Raw genomic sequence first — 19,060 nt, forward strand, 5'->3', positions numbered from 1 at the left:
CTCCAACAAAGAGATACACATCCCTTCACACAGCACCAGCCAGCTGGGATTGTAGGCACCCTGCTTCTGCCAAATGAAACAGATGGACTAGGTTCAGGTCCAGATTCATGGCTCAGTCGGCCTCTGCCAGGAAGTTACCTTGGATTCCCCCTAAAGAAGAACTAGGAGTCATTCCTCTGAGAATTCTAAATGCAGTGTATCACATGGGTCCCTCCTTGGGGGACCCCGAACAATGATGGCAGCATCACAACAGAGGTTTTTGAAGGGGATGCAAAGGGCTCTCAACGTGGCCCTTCTTACTCTGACCCTCTATAAAACCTAAAGGCTTTCCAGTGAATCACCGAATCCTAGTACCAGTGTTTCCTGGAAGCAGGAATAGAAAGGAGTGATACTTGGCCAACGACTGAAAAATCGTTAAAGGTGCTGACGATAACAACACGAAGCCTGGTTCTGAAAAAACTCAAAGCATCTTGCTGGCACCTGGTTTGGCAGGATAAAAACAGCACAGGATTTGCAACCACACTGACCTGACTTTGAATCCCAGCTCTGGTACTTTCCAGCTACGTGACTTTGAGAACATCACTCCATCTCTTTGAAACTCAGGGGAGATCTCACCTCATCTCTCAAATGGGAGATAATAATTTATCTTTTTTTAAGATTTTATTTATTTATTCATGAGAGACACACACAGAGAGAGAGAGAGAGAGAGAGAGGCAGAGACACAGGCAGAGGGAGAAGCAGGCTCCACACAGGGAGCCCAACGTGGGACTCGATCCCAGGTCCCCAGGATCACACCCTGGGCCGAAGGCGCCGCTAAACCGTTGAGCCACCCCAGGCTGCCCTCTAATGGGAAATAATAACATCAGCCTCCCAGGAATTGTCAAAGTTAGAAATAATGCACATCAATTACCAGCACAGTGTCTGGCACATAGAAGGTATTCAAGAAAAGACAAGGAGAAGGAATGAACGAATGAAAGGCAGAAATGTAGAGGAAAGCAAATCTTTTATCAAATGTTATGGTTTACAGAATACATACACTGACACTCTGTTAACACAGAAACAAAGAAAGAGAAAGCTTTTCTACATGGCAGTGGAGACACCAGAGAAGGGGCCTTAGCACACAGCTTTCAGGTCAGTTCAGAAAGCTCATTTGGGCTCTGAACTAAAGCACCCTGAGGATGGCATGAATGGCCCTCTATATACTTAGGGTGGAAAGGCAAGCCTTGGTTTGAGGTCCAGCCCCTATCTTCCCACCTTCCAACAGTCATGGCCAGATCACTTGGGTGTGAGATGGTCCGTGCAGGCAGCTCCTTGCCAGGAAAGAGAAGGAGGAAGAGCATCCCAGAGGCAGAGAAGCGCTTCCCGATCACCACCACAGAGTCCTGTTCACCGTGGTCCACCCAGAGGCCTGTCCCGGGTCCCAGGTGTCCTGTGGGCCCACATACCCTAACATGGGGAGAACATCTGAACATAAGGAAGTAACTCCTTTCTCCTGGTAGTTGGGAAATTATCACTCTTGTTTATTTCTGGGCAGTAATCATTCTTCTCTGTGTTGTCCCTCTGACTTGTCCTCCGCAACGAAGGAGGAAGGAAGGTGCCATCAAAAGAAGGTACCAGTTGTTTTCTTTCCATGTCCTCAGAGGGGCTAACAGTTGTGGTTAGGAGCAGTCACGACTCCTCCATTCTGTAAATTACTCACAACAGAAGCTTCTAGTGTCTCCCAGTCGTGTTTAATAGAGGGAGAAGGGCCAGAGCACAGCACAGCTGGAGGAGTCTCTCACCGCCTCTGAGAGAGGCAAGAAATGGTTCTTCTTCAGGGGCGAGGCCACGTCGGGTACCCTCCTGCCAAATGCCTCATCCACCACCAGTCTTCGCAGCCCCAAGTAGCTCAGATTGGCGGTGGCTGCCAGGCCCTGCAGTCACTGGGCGATGACCAGCTCACCTGTGCTGGCTCCTTGGCTCCTGGCTCTGACGGGAAGACCGGGCTTCTGCTGCCTGGGATTTGCCCTCAAGCACCTGCCGGACCCTCTGCATCCCTGGGGAGGAGAAGTTAGCACCCTGGCTGGGGGGCGGGCAGGATGAGCCAGCTGAGGCTGCTAGAGCCACAGGTGAGACGAGAAGAGGGAGGACAGAATGAAGGGCATGGTGAGGAGGTGAGGTCACTCACCCAGGCAGAGGCGGTGGGCCTTGTCTGAAAAGACCAAGCGGAACCAACCAGGCTCTTTACACTCGAAGGTTTTGCCACAGGACAGCAGCACCTTGTTGTCCAAAAAGCAGCGCCAAAGCAGCATTTCCTCCTTAAAGGTGGCCTCGGGCAGGTACTGGGAGGGTGGAAGGGGTTCAGGCTGCAGATGAGACACCCCTACCCCTCCCCTGCCAGAGAGAGAGGCTTAAATTCCCTCCCGGCCTACAGCCCCACTTGCATTACCTTCCTCAGGTCAACCCAGATGAAGAAGCCTGCCCCACCGCTCAGGAAGGGGATCCCCAGGGCCCGGAGCTCCCCTGTGACATAGGTGTGGGCAGCCTTGAGCCGGGCATGGTTCTCAGGCAAGTACACCTGGTTGATCCAGTCTGTTTGGGTGAAAAGAGAAGCCAAAAAATAAATCTCTCATCAATCCTCCACTCTGTCCCATGAGTCTAAATGGTAACAAGAAAAAGGCCACGAGGGACACCTGGGTGGCTCAGTAGTTGAGCATCTGCCTTTGGCTCAGGTCGTGATCCTGGGGCCTTGGGATCAAGTCCTACATCGGGCTCCCCACAGGGAGTCTGCTTCTCCCTCTTCCTATGTCTTTCTGTGTCTCTCATGAATAAATAAATAAAATCTTTAAAAAAGAAAAGGGCCACGAGCTGCCAAGACCCTTTCTCCAGCTGGTTGATGGGGAGGATGGGAATATTCAATGTCCAGTAAAAAGCCCCCAAAATCCAGATACCTGGCCTCACAGCTCCCAGCCTGCAGACTCAGGAGTCCCTCAGGGTACAGACCCTGACTGAAGGATGGCCCACTCACACAGGGATGCTTCCGAGTCACAGAGGCTGCAGTTCAGATCCTGGCCTGGCCACTCACAAGATGTGGGGCCTTTGGCTACTTCGCCTCCCCGTCCTCATCTTTTTTATTAACTTTCTCTAGTGTCTCATTTGATGAAGTTTTGGGTTTTTTTAAATGATTTGACATTTCTTTTTTTTTTTTTTTTTTTGAGAGTGAGTGAGTGAGCAAGCTCGAGAGTAAGCGAGCGTGCAAGCAGGGGGAGGGGCAGAGAGAGGGGGAGAGAGAAAATCTCAAGCAGGCTCCACACCCAGCATGGACCCCAATGCGGGATTTGATCTCACAACCCTGAGATCATGACCTGAGCTGAAACCAACAGTCAGATGCTTAACTGACTGAACCACCCAGGAGACCCCCATTTGATGAGTTTCAACACATGTACAGATCTGTGTCATCATCCCCTGCAAGCAGGACACCAAACAGTTCCCTTGCTCCAAAGAACACCCTCGTGCTGTTTATAGTCACATCACTCCCCTGCCCCCCCACAACAATGGGTCTGTTCTCCATCACTCTGGCTTTGCCTTTTCCAGAATGTCACGAGAGGAATCCTACAGTCATGCCATCTTGTGAGACTGGCCTCTTTCATTCAGCACAATGCCTTTGAGCTTAGTCTGTGCTGCCCTAGATCTCACTGTAGAGTCGTATTCCATTGTGTGGACGTGCCACACTTTGCTCCCTCATTCATCCATGGGAGGACATTTTGGGGTGCTTCCAGTTTGGGGTGATCGTGAACAAAGCAGCTACAAATATTCCCATAGTGAATATTTGGTTTTGAGTGACCATATGGGTAAAGAGCTAGGAGTGGGATTGCTGGGCCATTTGCTAAGTGTATGTATAACTCTGCAAGTAACTGCCAGTTGCTTTGCAGAGCGGCTCTGCCACTTTACATTCCCAGAGCAGCGCGAGAGTTCCAGGATGTATAGGGTTTAGCACGTATAGGGTTTAGCAATTCAAGAGATGAAATGCTCTTGAGGATGCTCTGCATCCTCGCCAACACTTGAGGGTGTCACTGCTATTTTCAATTTCAGCTGTTGTAGCAGGTTAGAGTATCCAGCCCTCATTTCCTCATCTATAAAATACCAGGGAAAATACAGGAATATCTGCTTCCTAGGATTCTGGAATGAGATGGCGCGATGAGAATATCTAGCTCCAGTTACAGATCACCTTTGCTGGATCACCCCAAACTGGAACCTTGCTATTAAGACTCAGTATCTGAGACCCTCATAGGCAGAGATGCTTCCATTATAACCGTGTTCCCTTTGTAGCATCTACTCTCTTTTTTCAAATGCTCACAGATGATAATAATGAGTTCATGTTGACCAAGTAAGTGACTCTTATATGCCAGGTACTATTTGAGTTGACAAATCACACTAACTGAGGTTTGGGGAGGTGAAGGAAATGGGCCACACAGCCAGGAAGTGAGCAAGCCGTTTAAGAACCCAGATGTGGGGATCCCTGGGTGGCGCAGCGGTTTGGCGCCTGCCTTTGGCCCAGGGTGCGATCCTGGAGACCTGGGATCGAATCCCACATCGGGCTCCCGGTGCATGGAGCCTGCTTCTCTCTCTGCCTCTCTCTCTCTCTCTCTCTCTCTCTCTCTCTCTCTCACTATCATAAAGAACCCAGATGTGGTCCTGGGGCTCTCGAACACCACCCTAAAGTCTTCTCATGCAAGAGGCACCCATGATCCCTGGTCAGTTCCTGACCAACTACAACCTCTCCCCCATTCTCAAGGGCCCAGGCCCAGGCAGTCACCACGGTCCTGGAGCAGCTGTGCCATCTGGTACTGGACCAAGCCACTGAGGCCATGATATCGGCAGAGGGAAGCCACCGCAGTGGCCACATCCCTGTTTTCTGTGTACAGCGTGCCAAAGCGGAGCCCAGACATCCCGAAGTCCTACAGGAGAAAGGCACCCTAGGCAGTGGCCAGCCCTCCACAGAGGAAGCTGGTTCCACCCCCCTCTCTGCCCTCCCACCTCCCTGACACCCAAGGCCAGCCAGGAACCTACCTTGCTGGTCGCCCACATCACATGAGTCCTCTGGGGGTCAGGCAACCTGCAGAGAACAGTGTGGGAACAGAAGCAACACAGATCCACAGAGGCTCATACGTGTTTGGCTGAACAAATGAGGAGATGGATGAATCTAGTTCTGGTTCTGTGTGAAGCCCTGGTTTCATCTCTTGAATTGCTAAACCCTATACGTGCGTCAGAGCAAGGATCAGCAAACTACAGCCTGCACGCTAAACCGGGCCAGAGGCCTGTTTTTGTAAATAAAGCTTTACTGAAACACAGCCATGCTTTCTCACATACATCCTGTCTGTGGCCGCTTTTGAGCTATAAGGCAGAGTTGAGTGAGAGACCAAAGGCCTATAAAGCCTAAAATATTTGCCATCTGATCCAAAACTATTTGCCAATTCCTGATCTATAGCTCAGCTCAAGCTCCATTTCCTCAGACTTTCTCTGACCACCTCCCAGTAGACCAGGCCTACTGGGGACCCCAAACAGATCCCCTCATGCCTCCCCAGACTTCCCCTTTTTAGCACTTACAGCCACAATCAAATGACTGTGTATTTAGCTACTGCTAAAATGTTTTTTTCCTGGGGGCACCGAGGTGGCTCAGTTGGTTAAGTGTCTAAGTCTTGGTTTTGCCTCAGGTCATGATCTTGCAGTCATGGGATCAAGCCCCACATTGGGCTCTACCCTCAGCATGGAGTCTGCTTAAGATTCTCTCTCCCAGGCAGCCCGGGTGGCTCAGCGGTTTAGCGCCACCTTCAGCCCAGGGCATGATCCTGGAGTCCCAGGATCAAGTCCAACGTCGGGCTCCCCACGTGGAGCCTGCTTCTCCCTCTTCCTGTGTCTCTGCCTGTGTCTCTCATGAATAAACAAATAAAATCTTAAAAAAAAAAAAAAGATTCTCTCTCCCTCTCCCTCCTGCTCACTGTCTCTCTCTCCCTCTTGCTCTCTCTCAAATAAATAAATAAAATTTTTAAATGTTTTCTCTGGCTAGAAATAAAAGTTCCACGTAAGATGGGGCCTGTCTTTCTCATTCACTGTTGTCTCCCAGCACCTACCACAGTGGCTGGCACAGAGTAGATGACAAGTTGCTATTTCTCTGTGTCTCACTTTCCTAATCCATAAACAAACAGGAGTAACAACCATCCACTTGGCAGAGCCTCGTGAAAACCAGCTGAGAGAACCAATGGAAAGGATTTCACAGGGTCCAAAGTTCTGAACAAATACCAAGAACTGTTAGATTTGCTCAATGTCACATTTACAGACTTTACAGATGATCTGGTCCAAGAGTTTCCAAAGCTGTTTCAACCACAGATTCTTGGCTTGGACTAAATCTAATGAAAAAGCCCAAATAGCTAGAAGTGCTTGGCACATGCCTGGGGCTACAGACGGATTTGCTGAATGAATTAGTGAGTGAGTGGATGAATGGATGGATGGATGCATGCATCCATGGGGCTGAAGCTACTCTGCAGATAAGGGGAACAGCAACGGAGACCAGTTCCCACCCTTGCAGCCCTCTCCCCACCACCACCCCTAGGAATCCTATGGCCTGGCCCCTCCTTGGAGCTCTCAGAGAGGCCACAGAACAATATGAAAATCCCTGATGTAGCCCAGCCATCCCATCTTCTCCTTAGAGGATCTGAGGACAGTGGGACTAGCTGGATGGAAGAACTGCCCTAGGACAGGTCACATCCTATGGGCCACGCCACAAGGGGCCAGGAGACCGGGGTTGGCAGAGTCGGCTGTGGCAGGGCAGGCTCACCCTTCCAGGCTCAGGACACTGCAGTACGCTGCTGACTTCTCAAACACGGACAGCATGTAGACCTCATCCACCATCACATGCAGCTCGTGCCTGGAGGGGCAGGGAGTGGGGAGGAGACGGCTTGGTCTGGAGGCCGAATGTGTCCCCCAGGGTGGGGAGGCAATGACTCAGAAATCCAAGAGGACCACAGTTGAGCCCAAGGTTACCAAATTTTTTTCCAGACACACATTTCTTGCACCTTTTTTTTTTTTTTTTTCAAACAGGAAGCCAGGCATACAAAGCAGATGTCAGCAGGGCTTTTGAAGCACCGTGGAAGAGGGGCCTTGGGTACCTCCACAGAAGAAGGGTACCATGAAGCGCCAAACAGTTGTACAGACAGACCCAGACTCAAGTCTGGCTCCACTCCTCACTTTGAGGGCCTGTCCCAAAGCCCCCATCAGTATCCTGGTCAGCCAGGATGTTTTGAGGGGTGACTGTGGGGTGCCTCACCTCTTGGCAAATTCCAGGTAGTCCCGCAGCTCTCCTGGGGAGTAGATGTCACCCAGAGGGTTGTGGGGATTGATGAGGATGAGACCTTTGACCTTCACACCCTGAAACCATCAGTGGGACAGAAAATGCTCAGCTCCTCCTGAAGGCCAGAGCCCGAATGGGGCCGATTGCTGGGCAGACTCCCAGGGAAATGTGATGGGAACAGGTTCATGACCCAATGTGACGCAAACAAGGGCAGAGAATTAGGTATCTGCAGCAGATATACGTATGTGCAAATGTGTGGACCAGGAAAGAAAAAAAAAAAAAAAAAGGCAGAGAACAAAGCCCAGAGGCAAAAATGCCCAAACGCCAGTACAGGTTGTCTTTGTTGGTAGAGTAATGGATAGGGGTTTTCCCTTTTAGAATTCCCACAGTAGGCACTTACAACTTTAATGACCATGGCAGGAAAGAAGCCATGGGAGTAGTACTTGTCTCTGTCTTTCTTCAGTAGGCCCCCACCAAGTGAGAGGGGAATCACGTCCTCGAATCACCAGGGAGACTGATGCACTACAGACCCCTAAGCCCCACACTTGACCCACTGAGTCAAAATAGGGTGGAAGAGGGGTGGAGGTGTTAAGCTCCCTGGTTGACTCTGTAGACGTAGGTCTGAGTCTTGCTCTAGTGGGAAGACCTTCCATGGGTATGCTCCTGATTGGCCCCCCAGAATGGTTCCCTGTGACCATCTGAAACCCCAACCCCGTCGAGGAGGGCCAACCTTGCTCCCAGGATGAGATCGGCCACAGGAAGTCTGCACCCTGCTCAGACCCATCCCTCCCAGCCCTGGGTTTGATTCGACTCCCAGACCTCAGAATGAGCTCTTTGCAGGGCCATCTCCAGCTTCTCCACTGTGAGCTGGAAGGGACGTGTGTCCAGCCCAGTGACCTGGGGAAAGATGGAGAAAAACCAGCAGCCAAATTCACCGATCCCCCAAACCTGAACTTCTGGGATCTCTCCTGTTATCTCTAGCCTCCTAAGAATAGTCTCTGAAGAAACTCTGACAAGTTCACTCCTCCCAGTGCCCCCCTTCTCCACCCCATTATATCAGGGACATCTCATCAGTCAGAGTGGGGAAGAGCCCCCATAGATCCTCTGACGGGATCCAAGAACTTACAGGCTGAGGTCTGCTTTGCCCTGTCCTCACCCCGCCATTTTGCTGTAGTCTCCCTGGGGCTGCCCTTGGCTTCTACCCTAAACCTGGAGACCTCAGAGCCAGGACCTGGGGAGCCCCAAGGGAACCCAGGTTATGGACAGCCATGGGCAACAGAAGGCTCTACTCCCCTTCCAGCCATAACCCCAGAGCCCTCAGCATGGACTTCCTCCCATGACTCCCCTCAAATTCAGAGACAGGAAAGTCTTCACCTCTAGGAAGAAGGCCCAGGCCTTACCTGGGTTCTCAGGAACTCTTACCTCACTGTCCAGATGGACACAGACCAGTCGGACATTGCCATAGAGACAGACATGCTGTGTGATGGCTCCATAGTAAGGGGCGGGGATCAGGAAAGCCTCTGAGGGCAGGAGTGGGCCAGCGCCTGTCACCCTGTGGCCAGAACACCCAGTCCCCCATCCACAGGCTCCACGTCCCTCCCATCTTTCCATGCCTTTGGGAGAGCATTGGGGGTACACTCCATCTTTCAACTCCCAAGCTCTTTCTAACATTTGGATTCCCTGAGATCAGTCCCTTTTCTGATCATCAGTAGCTAACGTTTACTGAACACTTACTACATGCTGGGAACTGGGCTAAACGTGTATTTGTGTGTTATCTCATTCGATCCTCGCAATCACTCTATGACATCAGTACTATTCTCACCCTAACTTTACCAAGGAGGACACCAAGCCTCAGAGGATCCCACTGAAGCTCTCCACCTGCTGAGCCCCTCCAAGCACAGACTGGGATCCAGTGAGTTGAAGTTGCTGGGGGATCCGGGCAGCTTCAACAAACGTGACAACATACAGAGCTGCCCAAAGATCAAGTTTGTTCAGGAGGAGTGGACCCTCCCTGTACAGGGGACACGCAAACACAAGGCTGAGCCATCTGGCAGGGGTGGGAGGGGGATGTCATGCAGAAGACTCTCGCCATGGATGGGGGTGCTGATAATGACCTCCAAGGTCTACCCTATTGCGGAGGCGGGCATTCCTCCAGTTCTGAAGAGGATGCATGGTCAGGCTGCCCTCCCTTCCTATCTGCCCCACTCACAGCTCTGGGAGGGGCAGCCTCTGTCCTACATGTGCCCTACCCCAGCCACAAGGAGTGGACCAGATGTAAACCAGGGACCCAAGGGAGCTGATCCGCTGGCGGCCAGACACCCAGCACGTGCTCTCTCCCATGACGTCACTCCGGGAAGCAGAGACACTCATGAGATGAGGAGGTGCATCTGAGCAGATGGAGCTGGGGCAGCTACCCTGGGCCACGTGGGAGGCGAGGAAGGTCCAAAGAGAGGCTCGCATGTACAAAGGGGAGGAGGAGGGACTGCACACCCCTGTGAGAGGTGGAGAGGGTGACACTGATCCCACTCTTGACGGTTCTCAAATGGGGAGGAATTGCCTAGCCTGTCCTTGTGATGAATCTTCATCTTGTGGTTCAAATCCTGGTTCTGCTCTCTCACTATATGAATTTGACAAGTTACTTAACTCCCTGTGCCCTGTGTCCTCCTCTGTGGAACGGGGAAGGCACAGAGCCTGGCTCAGAGGGGAGAAGTGAGGATTAAATGAGTCTATGTGTAAAGCCCTAGGCCAGTGCCTGTAACATAGCACGTGGTCAGTAAACTCTACCCATGTAATCACCGTCAGTGAAGCTGGAGTGAGTGGGCCTCTATTCTGGCGACAATAACCCCTGGCCATGACCCGCTCTCTGGCCAACTATGGCTCCTGTAGCAGACGCTGCTGGCTGCCTACCCAACAGCCATTCCAGTATTCTGGCTAAGAGAGCACCAGATTTCCCGGATATGACCTGCAGTAAGTCTGAGGAAGGTGGCCTATCCCTGGCCCTTGGGGATGAACCACTTTTGGTTTCAGTCAATTGTGGTTCTTATCCTGTTTGCCAGGGACTGCTTGGGGAATGGGTTTGTGAGTCAGTTCTGGCCAATAAGACATAAGGTGGGCTCTGCTGGGACTTTTTGGGGGGAAGAGTATCTCTCCTGCCCCCTGCCAATAAAAAAAAGACACAGGCAGGACACAACCTTACCCTTTCTCCCTACTTTAGACCCACTGTCATGAAAGGACACGACAGCCATCACATGAAAGGAAAAACCAAGTTCATCACAGAGAGAAGGCCAGAACCCTGGCATCATGTTGACCTCCTCAGAAACTGCCAATATCCGAGTCAAGCCCTGATTAAGCCCCCTGCAGTCTAGTAGTCTATTATGGCCGAAAGCATCGCAAAAGACAGGCAACTGTGGACACTGCAGGCATAGGGCAGCGCCCCGTGCAGAGCAGGCCGTGGGTCACTTACCCCCCACCTCACACAGCACTGTGGCCAGAGCAGAGAAGAGGGAGGCACAGCCATTCAGAACAACCACCTAAGGGTGACACATCCGTGTGACAAAGATGAGTATCTGTCCAGGAGGAACAAGGATCTCCAGCTGCATCCGGGCTAGCGGTTGTGAGGGTAGGGGAACAGGTCCCATCTTGGTGCCCTCTGTGGCTCTGTCATGGCAAAGCCACCAGGAGAAGCTGAAGGCCTCTCCTGCCTAACAGCCCAGTGCATCTGTGATTTATTCTTTGGACTGTGCTCTAGGTCAACAGAGCAAGGGAGAGGGGGCTGGCCACTCCAAGTGTCTTGCCTCAAGATGTGGAGGCAATGAGGGACCATAGAACAAACTGGAACAGAAACTGTATCCAAATTATATCCCCTAAATATCTAGGATGAGGAAGAAAAAGGGAGGAGGTATTCCTAATTCCACCTGGAATCAAGTCAAAACTGAGTGAAAGGCAGATCCCAAGCCCATGCTACCCCTACCCACTGTCAAAAGTTGGGGGAGGTGGGCAGAGGAGCAGGGGAGAGCAGAGCAGGGGGCTACTCACGTTCTCTGGTTTAAGGGGTGCAGGGCTCTTGCAGTAGAAAGACAGGAATCTGGCCACTTCCTCCCGGAGACTAGAGATCAGACAGAGATGGGCAGTGCTCGTCATCCCCGACCCACAGCCCATCCCAAAGCTCCTCTGGTCAATCCTCACCCAGATCCATTATCCTTCTCTGGCTTCCCACGAGGGCAGCAGGGTCAGTGTGGCCTCCGCATCTCAGGCCCACCAGCCCCCCACCTCACCACTACCTACACGCATGCAGACTTGCATTCTCTGTAGTTCTAGGACAGGACCCACCACCTAATCCGCAGGCCTCCAGGATACCAAAAATAACACTCCATCCACATGTAGCTCTAACTAATAACAATGCTATCATAACAATAACTATCGTCAGAGTCACTGTTGCTAAGTGTCATTGAGCATTTACATTATGCAGGAGTTAGGAGTTACTCAGGGAACTTTACTCCTTCAATCTTCCCAACAATCGTACGATGCTATTATTATTGTCATTCCCATTTCACAGAGAAACAGGCTCGAGGGAAATCAGTCACTTGCTGCTCAGTGGCACAGTTCACTCCCAAGCCAGCGGGCTGTCTCCAGGGCCTACCATCCTAATTACTGCAGGAACATGCGCTTTGGAATCAAGTCCTGCTTGGCCACTCACTGCCCTTTAGGACAGCAGCTGCCCCTAGCAAGTGCTCAGTCAGTACAAACCCCAATTAGCATTATTTACCATGTCGCCTCTTACCAGGAGGAAATGCCCTAGCCGGCATCCCATCCCACAACACTGATTCTGGTTCATCTAAAGCCACTGAGAGCATGGCGACAAGGGCTCCATGCCCGAAGGCCCCCCACATGCCTAAGACCCAAGAAACCAAGCTAGGGAGCTCCTGAGCTGGGTGAGACGACCACACGCTCTCTCCCTGCAGATGCTCCAGGAGACCCCACGACTGCCAGGTCTCCAGGACAGGCCCTCAGCCTCAAGCAGGCTTTCTCTACCTGCCATATTCACATCTGGGGCAGGGTCATTATTTGTTGTGGGGGCTTTCCTGGGCATCGTAGGAGGTTTTGCAGCATCACCGGCCTCTACCCAGGAAATGCCAATAATACCTCCTTCCCAGTTACGATAACCATAAGTGTTCCCAGGTGTCCCTATGTCCCCTGGGGAGCAAAACCACCCTGGGCTGAGAACCACTGGCCCATGGCAACTACTTACAACAGATGTCCCCTCCAGTCAGGGTACTGCAGCAATGATGGCTCGACCCGCAGCATGTCACTCTGACTCAGCTAGGGACAGAGGGAAGAGTGGGACTGAGTATCTGACTCTCGATTTCTGCTCTGGTCATGATCTCAGGGTCATGAGATCGAGCACCTGACTGAGCTCCTTGTGGGGCTGCTTGGGAGAGTCTGCTTGGGATTCTCTCTCTCCCTCTCCCTCTGCCCCTTCCCTTGCTCATATGTTTGTGCTTGCATGAATGAATGAATGAATTAATTAATTAATTAATATACAAACATATATATTTAAAAAATTAAAAACCCAGAGGGGTGGATTTGTAGAGGCAGTGATAGACCATGCTACTCGGCTTCTCGTTGGGGTGACACAAGGGGTCCTAGAATTGGGTGCCATCCCCTCAGTGTTGGCTCCAACTTCTGGAGGGATTCAGGCCATTGTGTTCCTGGCTCAGTTCAACCCTATGCTTTGGAAAATGTGGCCATTTTGGGATGCCTGGGTGGCTCAGTGGTTGAGCATCAGCCTTCAGCTCAGGGTGTGATCTTGGAGACCCAGGATCGAGTCCCACATCGGGTCCCCAAGCATGGAGGACTCCTTCTCCTCTGCCTGTGTCTCTGCCTCTCTTTCTCTCTCTCTCATGAATAAATAAATAAAATATTTTTAATTTTTTTTTAATGCAACTGTTTCTAGCAGCCTGGGTGGCTCAGCAGTTTAGCACCGCCTTCAGCCCAAGGCGTGATCTTGGAAACCCAGGATCAAGTCCCACATCGGGTCCCCAGCATGGAGAACTCCTTCTCCCTCTGCCTGTGTCTCTGCCTCTCTTTCTCTCTCTCTCTCTCTCTTTCATGAATAAATAAATAAAATATTTTTAATTTTTTTTTTTTAATGCAACTGTTGCAGCAGCCTGGGTGGCTCAGCAGTTTAGCACTGCCTTCAGCCCAAGGCGTGATCTTGGAAACCCAGGATCAAGTCCCACATCGGGTCCCCAGAATGGAGAACTCCTTCTCCTCTGCCTGTGTCTCTGCCTCTCTCTCTCTCTCTCTCTCTCATGAATAAATAAATAAAATCTTTAAAAAATGCGGCTGTTTCGACACCATCCCCACCCTGACCTGATGCTGGGTAACTCCCAGAGCATCGCACACACAGTGCCAAGGAAAGCCAGAAGTCTTGAGAAGGGAACCAAAGGAAGAAAGGCAATCAGCCACTTGGACACAACTCCAGCCTTCTCCCTCTCCCCTTCTGCCCATAGAGCTGCCCTGTCTAGTCGAAGGCCACTAGCCATGCGTGTCTGCTGAGCACTTGGAGTGTGGCTTGCCTGAACTGAGCCAACTCACCGGATTTTAAAGACTTGATATGAAAACTACGTAAAATATGCCAATTTTTTACATTGATTACATGTTGAAATGGTCCTATTTTGGATATATTAGGCTAAATAAAATATATTCCTCAGATGAATTTACCAGTTTCTTTTTACTTATCTAACAGGATATTTTAAATTATATATGTGGCTCACATTTTACTTCTGTGGGTCAGTGCAGCAGGGAACTGGTAGGTAGACCATGCCTTTTGAGCCCCCTCCCTATATGTCTCTCCCCTTAGGTCTTAGATTTGTCTCCCTTGGAAATAAGTTCCTTTGGGTCAGCCGTCACTCCCACCACAAGCCCAGACTCTGAGTCCGTGGCCTTGGAAAACACATTTATCAGGCATATTTAGTGGTTTGCTAAAGATGGCTCACACCAGCTCAAGAAATCTACTTAGTAAGTTTCCAGGAATTTTACAGGCTATGCTAAAAAAATTTTTTTAATTAAACTGTATAAATGTACAAATAAGTACACTGCATTAAAAAACACCAGTAATAAACGAAGGTAATAACTAAAACATCACTACTTCTGATTATGTCACTACATTCCTACATGTGCTCTTGAGGTTATTTCCATCTTTGTGTCTAGATGGTGGGGATACTACATAATGGGTGCCACAACCCCTTTTTTCCCAACTTTGTGTGCAGAGAGGTCATACCCGTGGCTTGAAATCAGCCACAGTGGAGGTATTTACACTATGGGAATTGGCAAAAGCGACAAATCAGAGTCCTCCCTACCCCAGAGCCAGTTGTTAAATACTGATCACACCCCACTGAATGCTCCCTATCCCACCCCCACCCCATGAGAGCAGGACCCAGCCAGCAGCGGGAGGGACTGAGTGTGGGGAAGAGGTGAAGAAGCAGGATCCAGGGATCCCTGGGTGGCGCAGCGGTTTGGCGCCTGCCTTTGGCCCAGGGCACGATCCTGGAGACCCGGGGTCGAATCCCACGTCAGGCTCGCTGCATGGAGCCTGCTTCTCCCTCTGCCTGTGTCTCTGCCTCTCTCTCTCTCTCTCTGGGTGACTATCATAAATAAAAAAAATAAAAAAAAAAAGAAGCAGGATCCAAATAGGGAAGTGACTCACCCAAGATCACAGAGGTTGTCCCTGAGACGGACCTGGAACCTGGGTCTCCTGGCTCAGGCCAGGGCTGCTGAGGCAAGCAGCAGGCTCTTATCAGGGAAGTGTTCCAGGGAAATCCAAGAAAAGACAGTCCCTGGGAGCTGCTGATGCCACTAGGACTTACCCGTCTGGATAACAGGTCAAAGCAGAGTTTATTCTCACTGGTGCCCAAGTTAATGATGCCCTGGAGACAGAGAGACGGAGGCAGGGTGAGCACAGCCCAGGGGTCCCAAAGGATGGCCCGAGGAGCACACTGAGTCAGGAAAGCAAAGAGGGAGTAATCCTGCCCCTCCAAACACCCTTCCTTGTCCCACCTCCACTCAGCTCCCTGGTCCCATCTTCACATTTCTAAAGCTCTATTAATGCCATCTCCTCCAGGAAGCCTCCCCAGAACCCGGCCTAGAAAGGTACATCTTTTCTTCTTCTGGAACCCAAAGCTCTTGATCTGTTGCCCTTTAGAGCACCCCACTTAGTCTCTGCTTCCAGGTCACAGGGACCAATGTACATGCTTTATCTCCCCCACTGGATGATCAGATCCCTGAAGGCTGGATGCATGCCTGAGACACCACTGTATCTCGCAAGAAGATACATGTTTACAGTACAAGAGAATGTACAAAGTAAAGCAGTGCTGCAGTACCTTCTGCAGTAGAACAGAAACAGGGATACCTGTCAGCCAAGAAGGGCTCCCATGGGAGACCCCGGGCAACCACACAATACTTTGATCCCACCCACGAGGCAGTGTCTCCCAGGACCTGGAGGGGGAAAGGCCCACCTCAAGCTGTCCCGCAGAGTCCCCAGGGAGGCTCATGCACTAGAACTGCTGACCCCTGAGAAACAAACCAGTAGGCGCCTCTGCTTACCATTAATCTGTCCACAAATCCTGCCACTTCCACCTTCAAAACAGGTGGACAGCCCAGTCCCTTATCACCCTCCATGGCTAAGACCCCAATGGAGCCACCAGTGGAGCTCCCCAGTGGAGTATCTCATCTCTTTTCTTGCAAAGGCTGCCCTCTTCCCTTGCTTGCCTGCACTCACCCTACCCTCTACACGGTAGCCACCCCCCAAGGCATCTTCTGAAAACCAAAATTAGATCATACTCCTCCTCCTCCCAACACCTTTTATCTTGCTCTGTCCAAACTCAGAAGCCTGTTGGCATTCCATGAAGCCCCACAGGGTCTCCACCCACCCCCCAACCCCCCGACCCCTGATCCTTCTGACCTCATCTCCTGCCAGTCGCACTACATTCCAGCCACACTGGCCCCTGGGCTGTCCCTTGAACTCATCAAGCACAGATCCACCCTGGGGCCTTAGAACCCACTCTTTCCTCTGCCTGGAACATTTTCCCCCAGGTCTCTGCAGGGCTCACCTTGACAAGCAGCCCCTCAGATGGCTCCCAGGGAGCAATCCCCACCTCTTGGTATCCACACCCTTGTGTAATCCCTTCTCTGAGACTGTGGGCAGAACCTAGTGACCCGCTTCTCAGGAGGGGCAGATGTGACATCTTGTAAGAACAGGTTATGAGGTCTACAGCTTCTATCCTGGGTACTCATGGTGTCTCATTCTCTCTTGGATCACCTGCCCTGGGGGAACCCAGCTGCCATGTCATGCGTGAGCCAGTCCCATGGAGATTCCTGTGTGGCAAAGGACCGGGCCTGCCAACAACCACGTGAATGAGCCTGGAAGCTATCTTCTCTCCTGCCCCTCAACCAAGTCAAGCCTAAGATGAAACCATGACCCTGGCCTCACTGCAAGTTCATAGAAGATTCTGAGCCTGAGGCACCTGCCCAGATCCTGAACCCCAGAAATTATGAAATGTTTCCTTTCAGCTGCTGAAATCTAAGTTAATTTGTTACACAGCAACAAATAACTAATACGATCCTTCATATTCTTCCCGTCTCCACTTGAAATGTCACCTTAGGGAAGTGGCCCTCTGTGACCACCTTACATAAAACAGCAATATCCTCAGACTACCCTACCGTTCTCTATCCTCTTTACCTGGCTTTATAAGTGGCTATAGCACTTAGCACCACATATTACAGGGATTTATTTTTTTTTTTTTTTTGCCTGTTCTCCATCTGCCTCCTCCACTAAAACAAAAATCCATCCATGAGCACAGGAACTTTGCTTTTTTTTTTTTTTTTTTTTTTGCTCATAGCTGTAACCCCAGCATCTAGAACAGGCTAGGTGCTACCCTCTTGGTCAAGGTAGGGCATCCCACCCTACAGTCTCCCCTTGGGTTCCAGTGGAGCTGGGGGTCTCACTCACACTGGGGTTCTTATCCTCATCATACTCGTCCATGTGGTAGGTTCTGTAGCCCTCCTCCGCTGAGTCCCAGAACCATTTAATGATGCCTCCTCTAGAGGACAGGTAGGAGTTGTTAGAGGAAAACATGGCAGCGGGATCGCCCACCGCACAGAACTCTGGCAGCTTCTGGTCTGGTTTTCTGGAGCGTTCTCTTTCCAGACCATCCCCATAATTACTGTCCCGTGTGGAGGCTGAGCCCAGACCAGTGGCAGGTGCCCTGGATTCTTCCTGAGGCAGAGTGAACATCTGCAAAAAACACAGAAGCATTCAGGGACTGAATTAAGCATTCAGAAAAGAAGGGCTTTTCACAGTAGCAAAACTGAATGGGGAGTCATGAGGCCCTTCCCATTCTCCATAGACCCCTTCCTTTATGTTTAGTTCACCCTTTCCTGTGTCCCTTACCAGTCGTAGCCATGTGTGCAATGTCTTCAACAACTCAGTTCTGCTAACCATCTATTCAGGGCCAGGGGACTACCCTTGCTACTTTTATATGAATGTAACCTTATAGCTGCTTTCGCTAGTTTTACATTTACGGGGTTTTTCATTCTGCAGCCTAAGGGATCATCATCGTTCCTTTTCCGTTCTTGCTGACCTCAATTAAAATAAAAAAATAATAATAATAAAAAACAGGTTAAAATTTTCTGACTCAAAGCAGAAAGAGCCTGGAAGCCCAGGGGCTTTGCGGTGATGATGTCAACAGGGCTAAAGGGCAGGAGATTGCCCGGTGATCTGGCGCGGATGGTGTGTAAGGACTAAGGGCAGGACTACGGGGCGGGGCGGGCGGGGCGGGTCTCCCAAATTCAGGCGCAGCCAGGTGGAGGGGAGCACTGGTGCCAGGGGAGGGGGGTCTCCTCCTGCCAGCGGCCGTGAGCCCTCCACTTTCCAGGCCGGTGTCCTCACCTGCAGAGCGCGGTAGAAGCACAGGGCAGCGGAGCCTATAAATGTCACGAGTCACGGTGGGGGTCAGCCCTGGTGGCGCAGCGGTTAGCGCCGCCTTCAGCTCGGGGCGTGATCCTGGAGACCCGGGATCGAGTCCCACATCGGGTTCCCTGCATGGAGCCTGCTTCTCCCTCGGCCTGTGTCTCTGCCTCTCTCTCCCCCTATGTCTATCATGAATAAAGAAATAAAATCTTAAAAAAAAAAAAAAACGAGTCCCCGTGGGCTAGACGCTTGGAACAGACCCTGGCTCCAGGCTCCCCGACCCCCGGGGCGCCCCGGCTGCACACTGCGCCCCCGGACCCCGGACCCCCGCGGCCGGGCTCTCCCGGGCTCACCCCGCGCCCCCCGCGGCCGGGCTCTCCCGGGCTCACCTCGCCCCCGCGGACGGCGCAGGCCGCAGCACCCGCAGCGCGGCGGGAGCGGGGAGGCAGGCGGGGCGAGGCTCGGCCGCGGCGGGAAGGCGGCCTCGGAGGGCGGCGGAGCCTCGCGAGACCAGACGCGGCCGCCCCGGGGCGAGGAAGCGCGAGCGGCGCCGCCCCCTGCGCTCGGCGGGCGGTGCAGTGCGGGGTCGCGGCCCGGGCGGCGCTGGGGAGGAGGCGCGGACGCCCGGGCGTGACCCGCGCGCTGCCGGGGGCTCCCCGACCCGCTGAGCGCCCACCCGCCCTCGGAACCTGAGGCCGCCGCTGGCCGCCGTCTCCTCGTCTGGCTCGACCTCCCGGCCTCAGTTTCCCCATTTTGAAGCCCTT

The 19,060-nt window shown here is 51.9% G+C and overlaps 1 protein-coding gene across 1 annotated transcript; it reads right to left on the reverse strand.

Annotated features, from left to right (window-relative positions):
- Positions 1-986: 986 nt before the first annotated feature.
- Positions 987-18,596, reverse strand: ACCS (1-aminocyclopropane-1-carboxylate synthase homolog (inactive)). Its single transcript, XM_035701260.2, has 15 exons — positions 18,276-18,596; positions 17,337-17,621; positions 15,196-15,255; positions 12,576-12,646; positions 11,363-11,432; positions 10,791-10,857; positions 8,750-8,847; positions 8,147-8,224; positions 7,304-7,404; positions 6,815-6,904; positions 5,050-5,095; positions 4,796-4,937; positions 2,429-2,571; positions 2,168-2,321; positions 987-2,036 (listed from the first exon to the last, which is right to left on the reverse strand). Exons 2-15 carry the CDS (start codon positions 17,619-17,621, stop codon positions 1,939-1,941), a joined length of 1,503 nt encoding a protein of 500 aa, XP_035557153.2. The 5' UTR covers positions 18,276-18,596; the 3' UTR covers positions 987-1,938.
- Between the last annotated feature and the right edge of the window lie 464 nt (positions 18,597-19,060).

This window comes from Canis lupus, chromosome 18, assembly GCF_003254725.2.
Source record: "Canis lupus dingo isolate Sandy chromosome 18, ASM325472v2, whole genome shotgun sequence".
Taxonomy (NCBI): Eukaryota; Metazoa; Chordata; class Mammalia; order Carnivora; family Canidae; genus Canis; species Canis lupus.

Excerpts from the sequence above, each read along its gene's own strand:
- ACCS (XM_035701260.2), bottom strand. The coding sequence starts at position 17,621 with ATGTTCACTCTGCCTCAGGAAGAATCCAGGGCACCTGCCACTGGTCTG. Across the intron at positions 7,405-8,146 it reads TGCAAAGAGCTCATTCTGAG|GGTGTGAAGGTCAAAGGTCT; the intron begins GTCTGGGAGTCG and ends TGATGGTTTCAG. Across the intron at positions 4,938-5,049 it reads TGATGTGGGCGACCAGCAAG|GACTTCGGGATGTCTGGGCT; the intron begins GTAGGTTCCTGG and ends TTTCTCCTGTAG.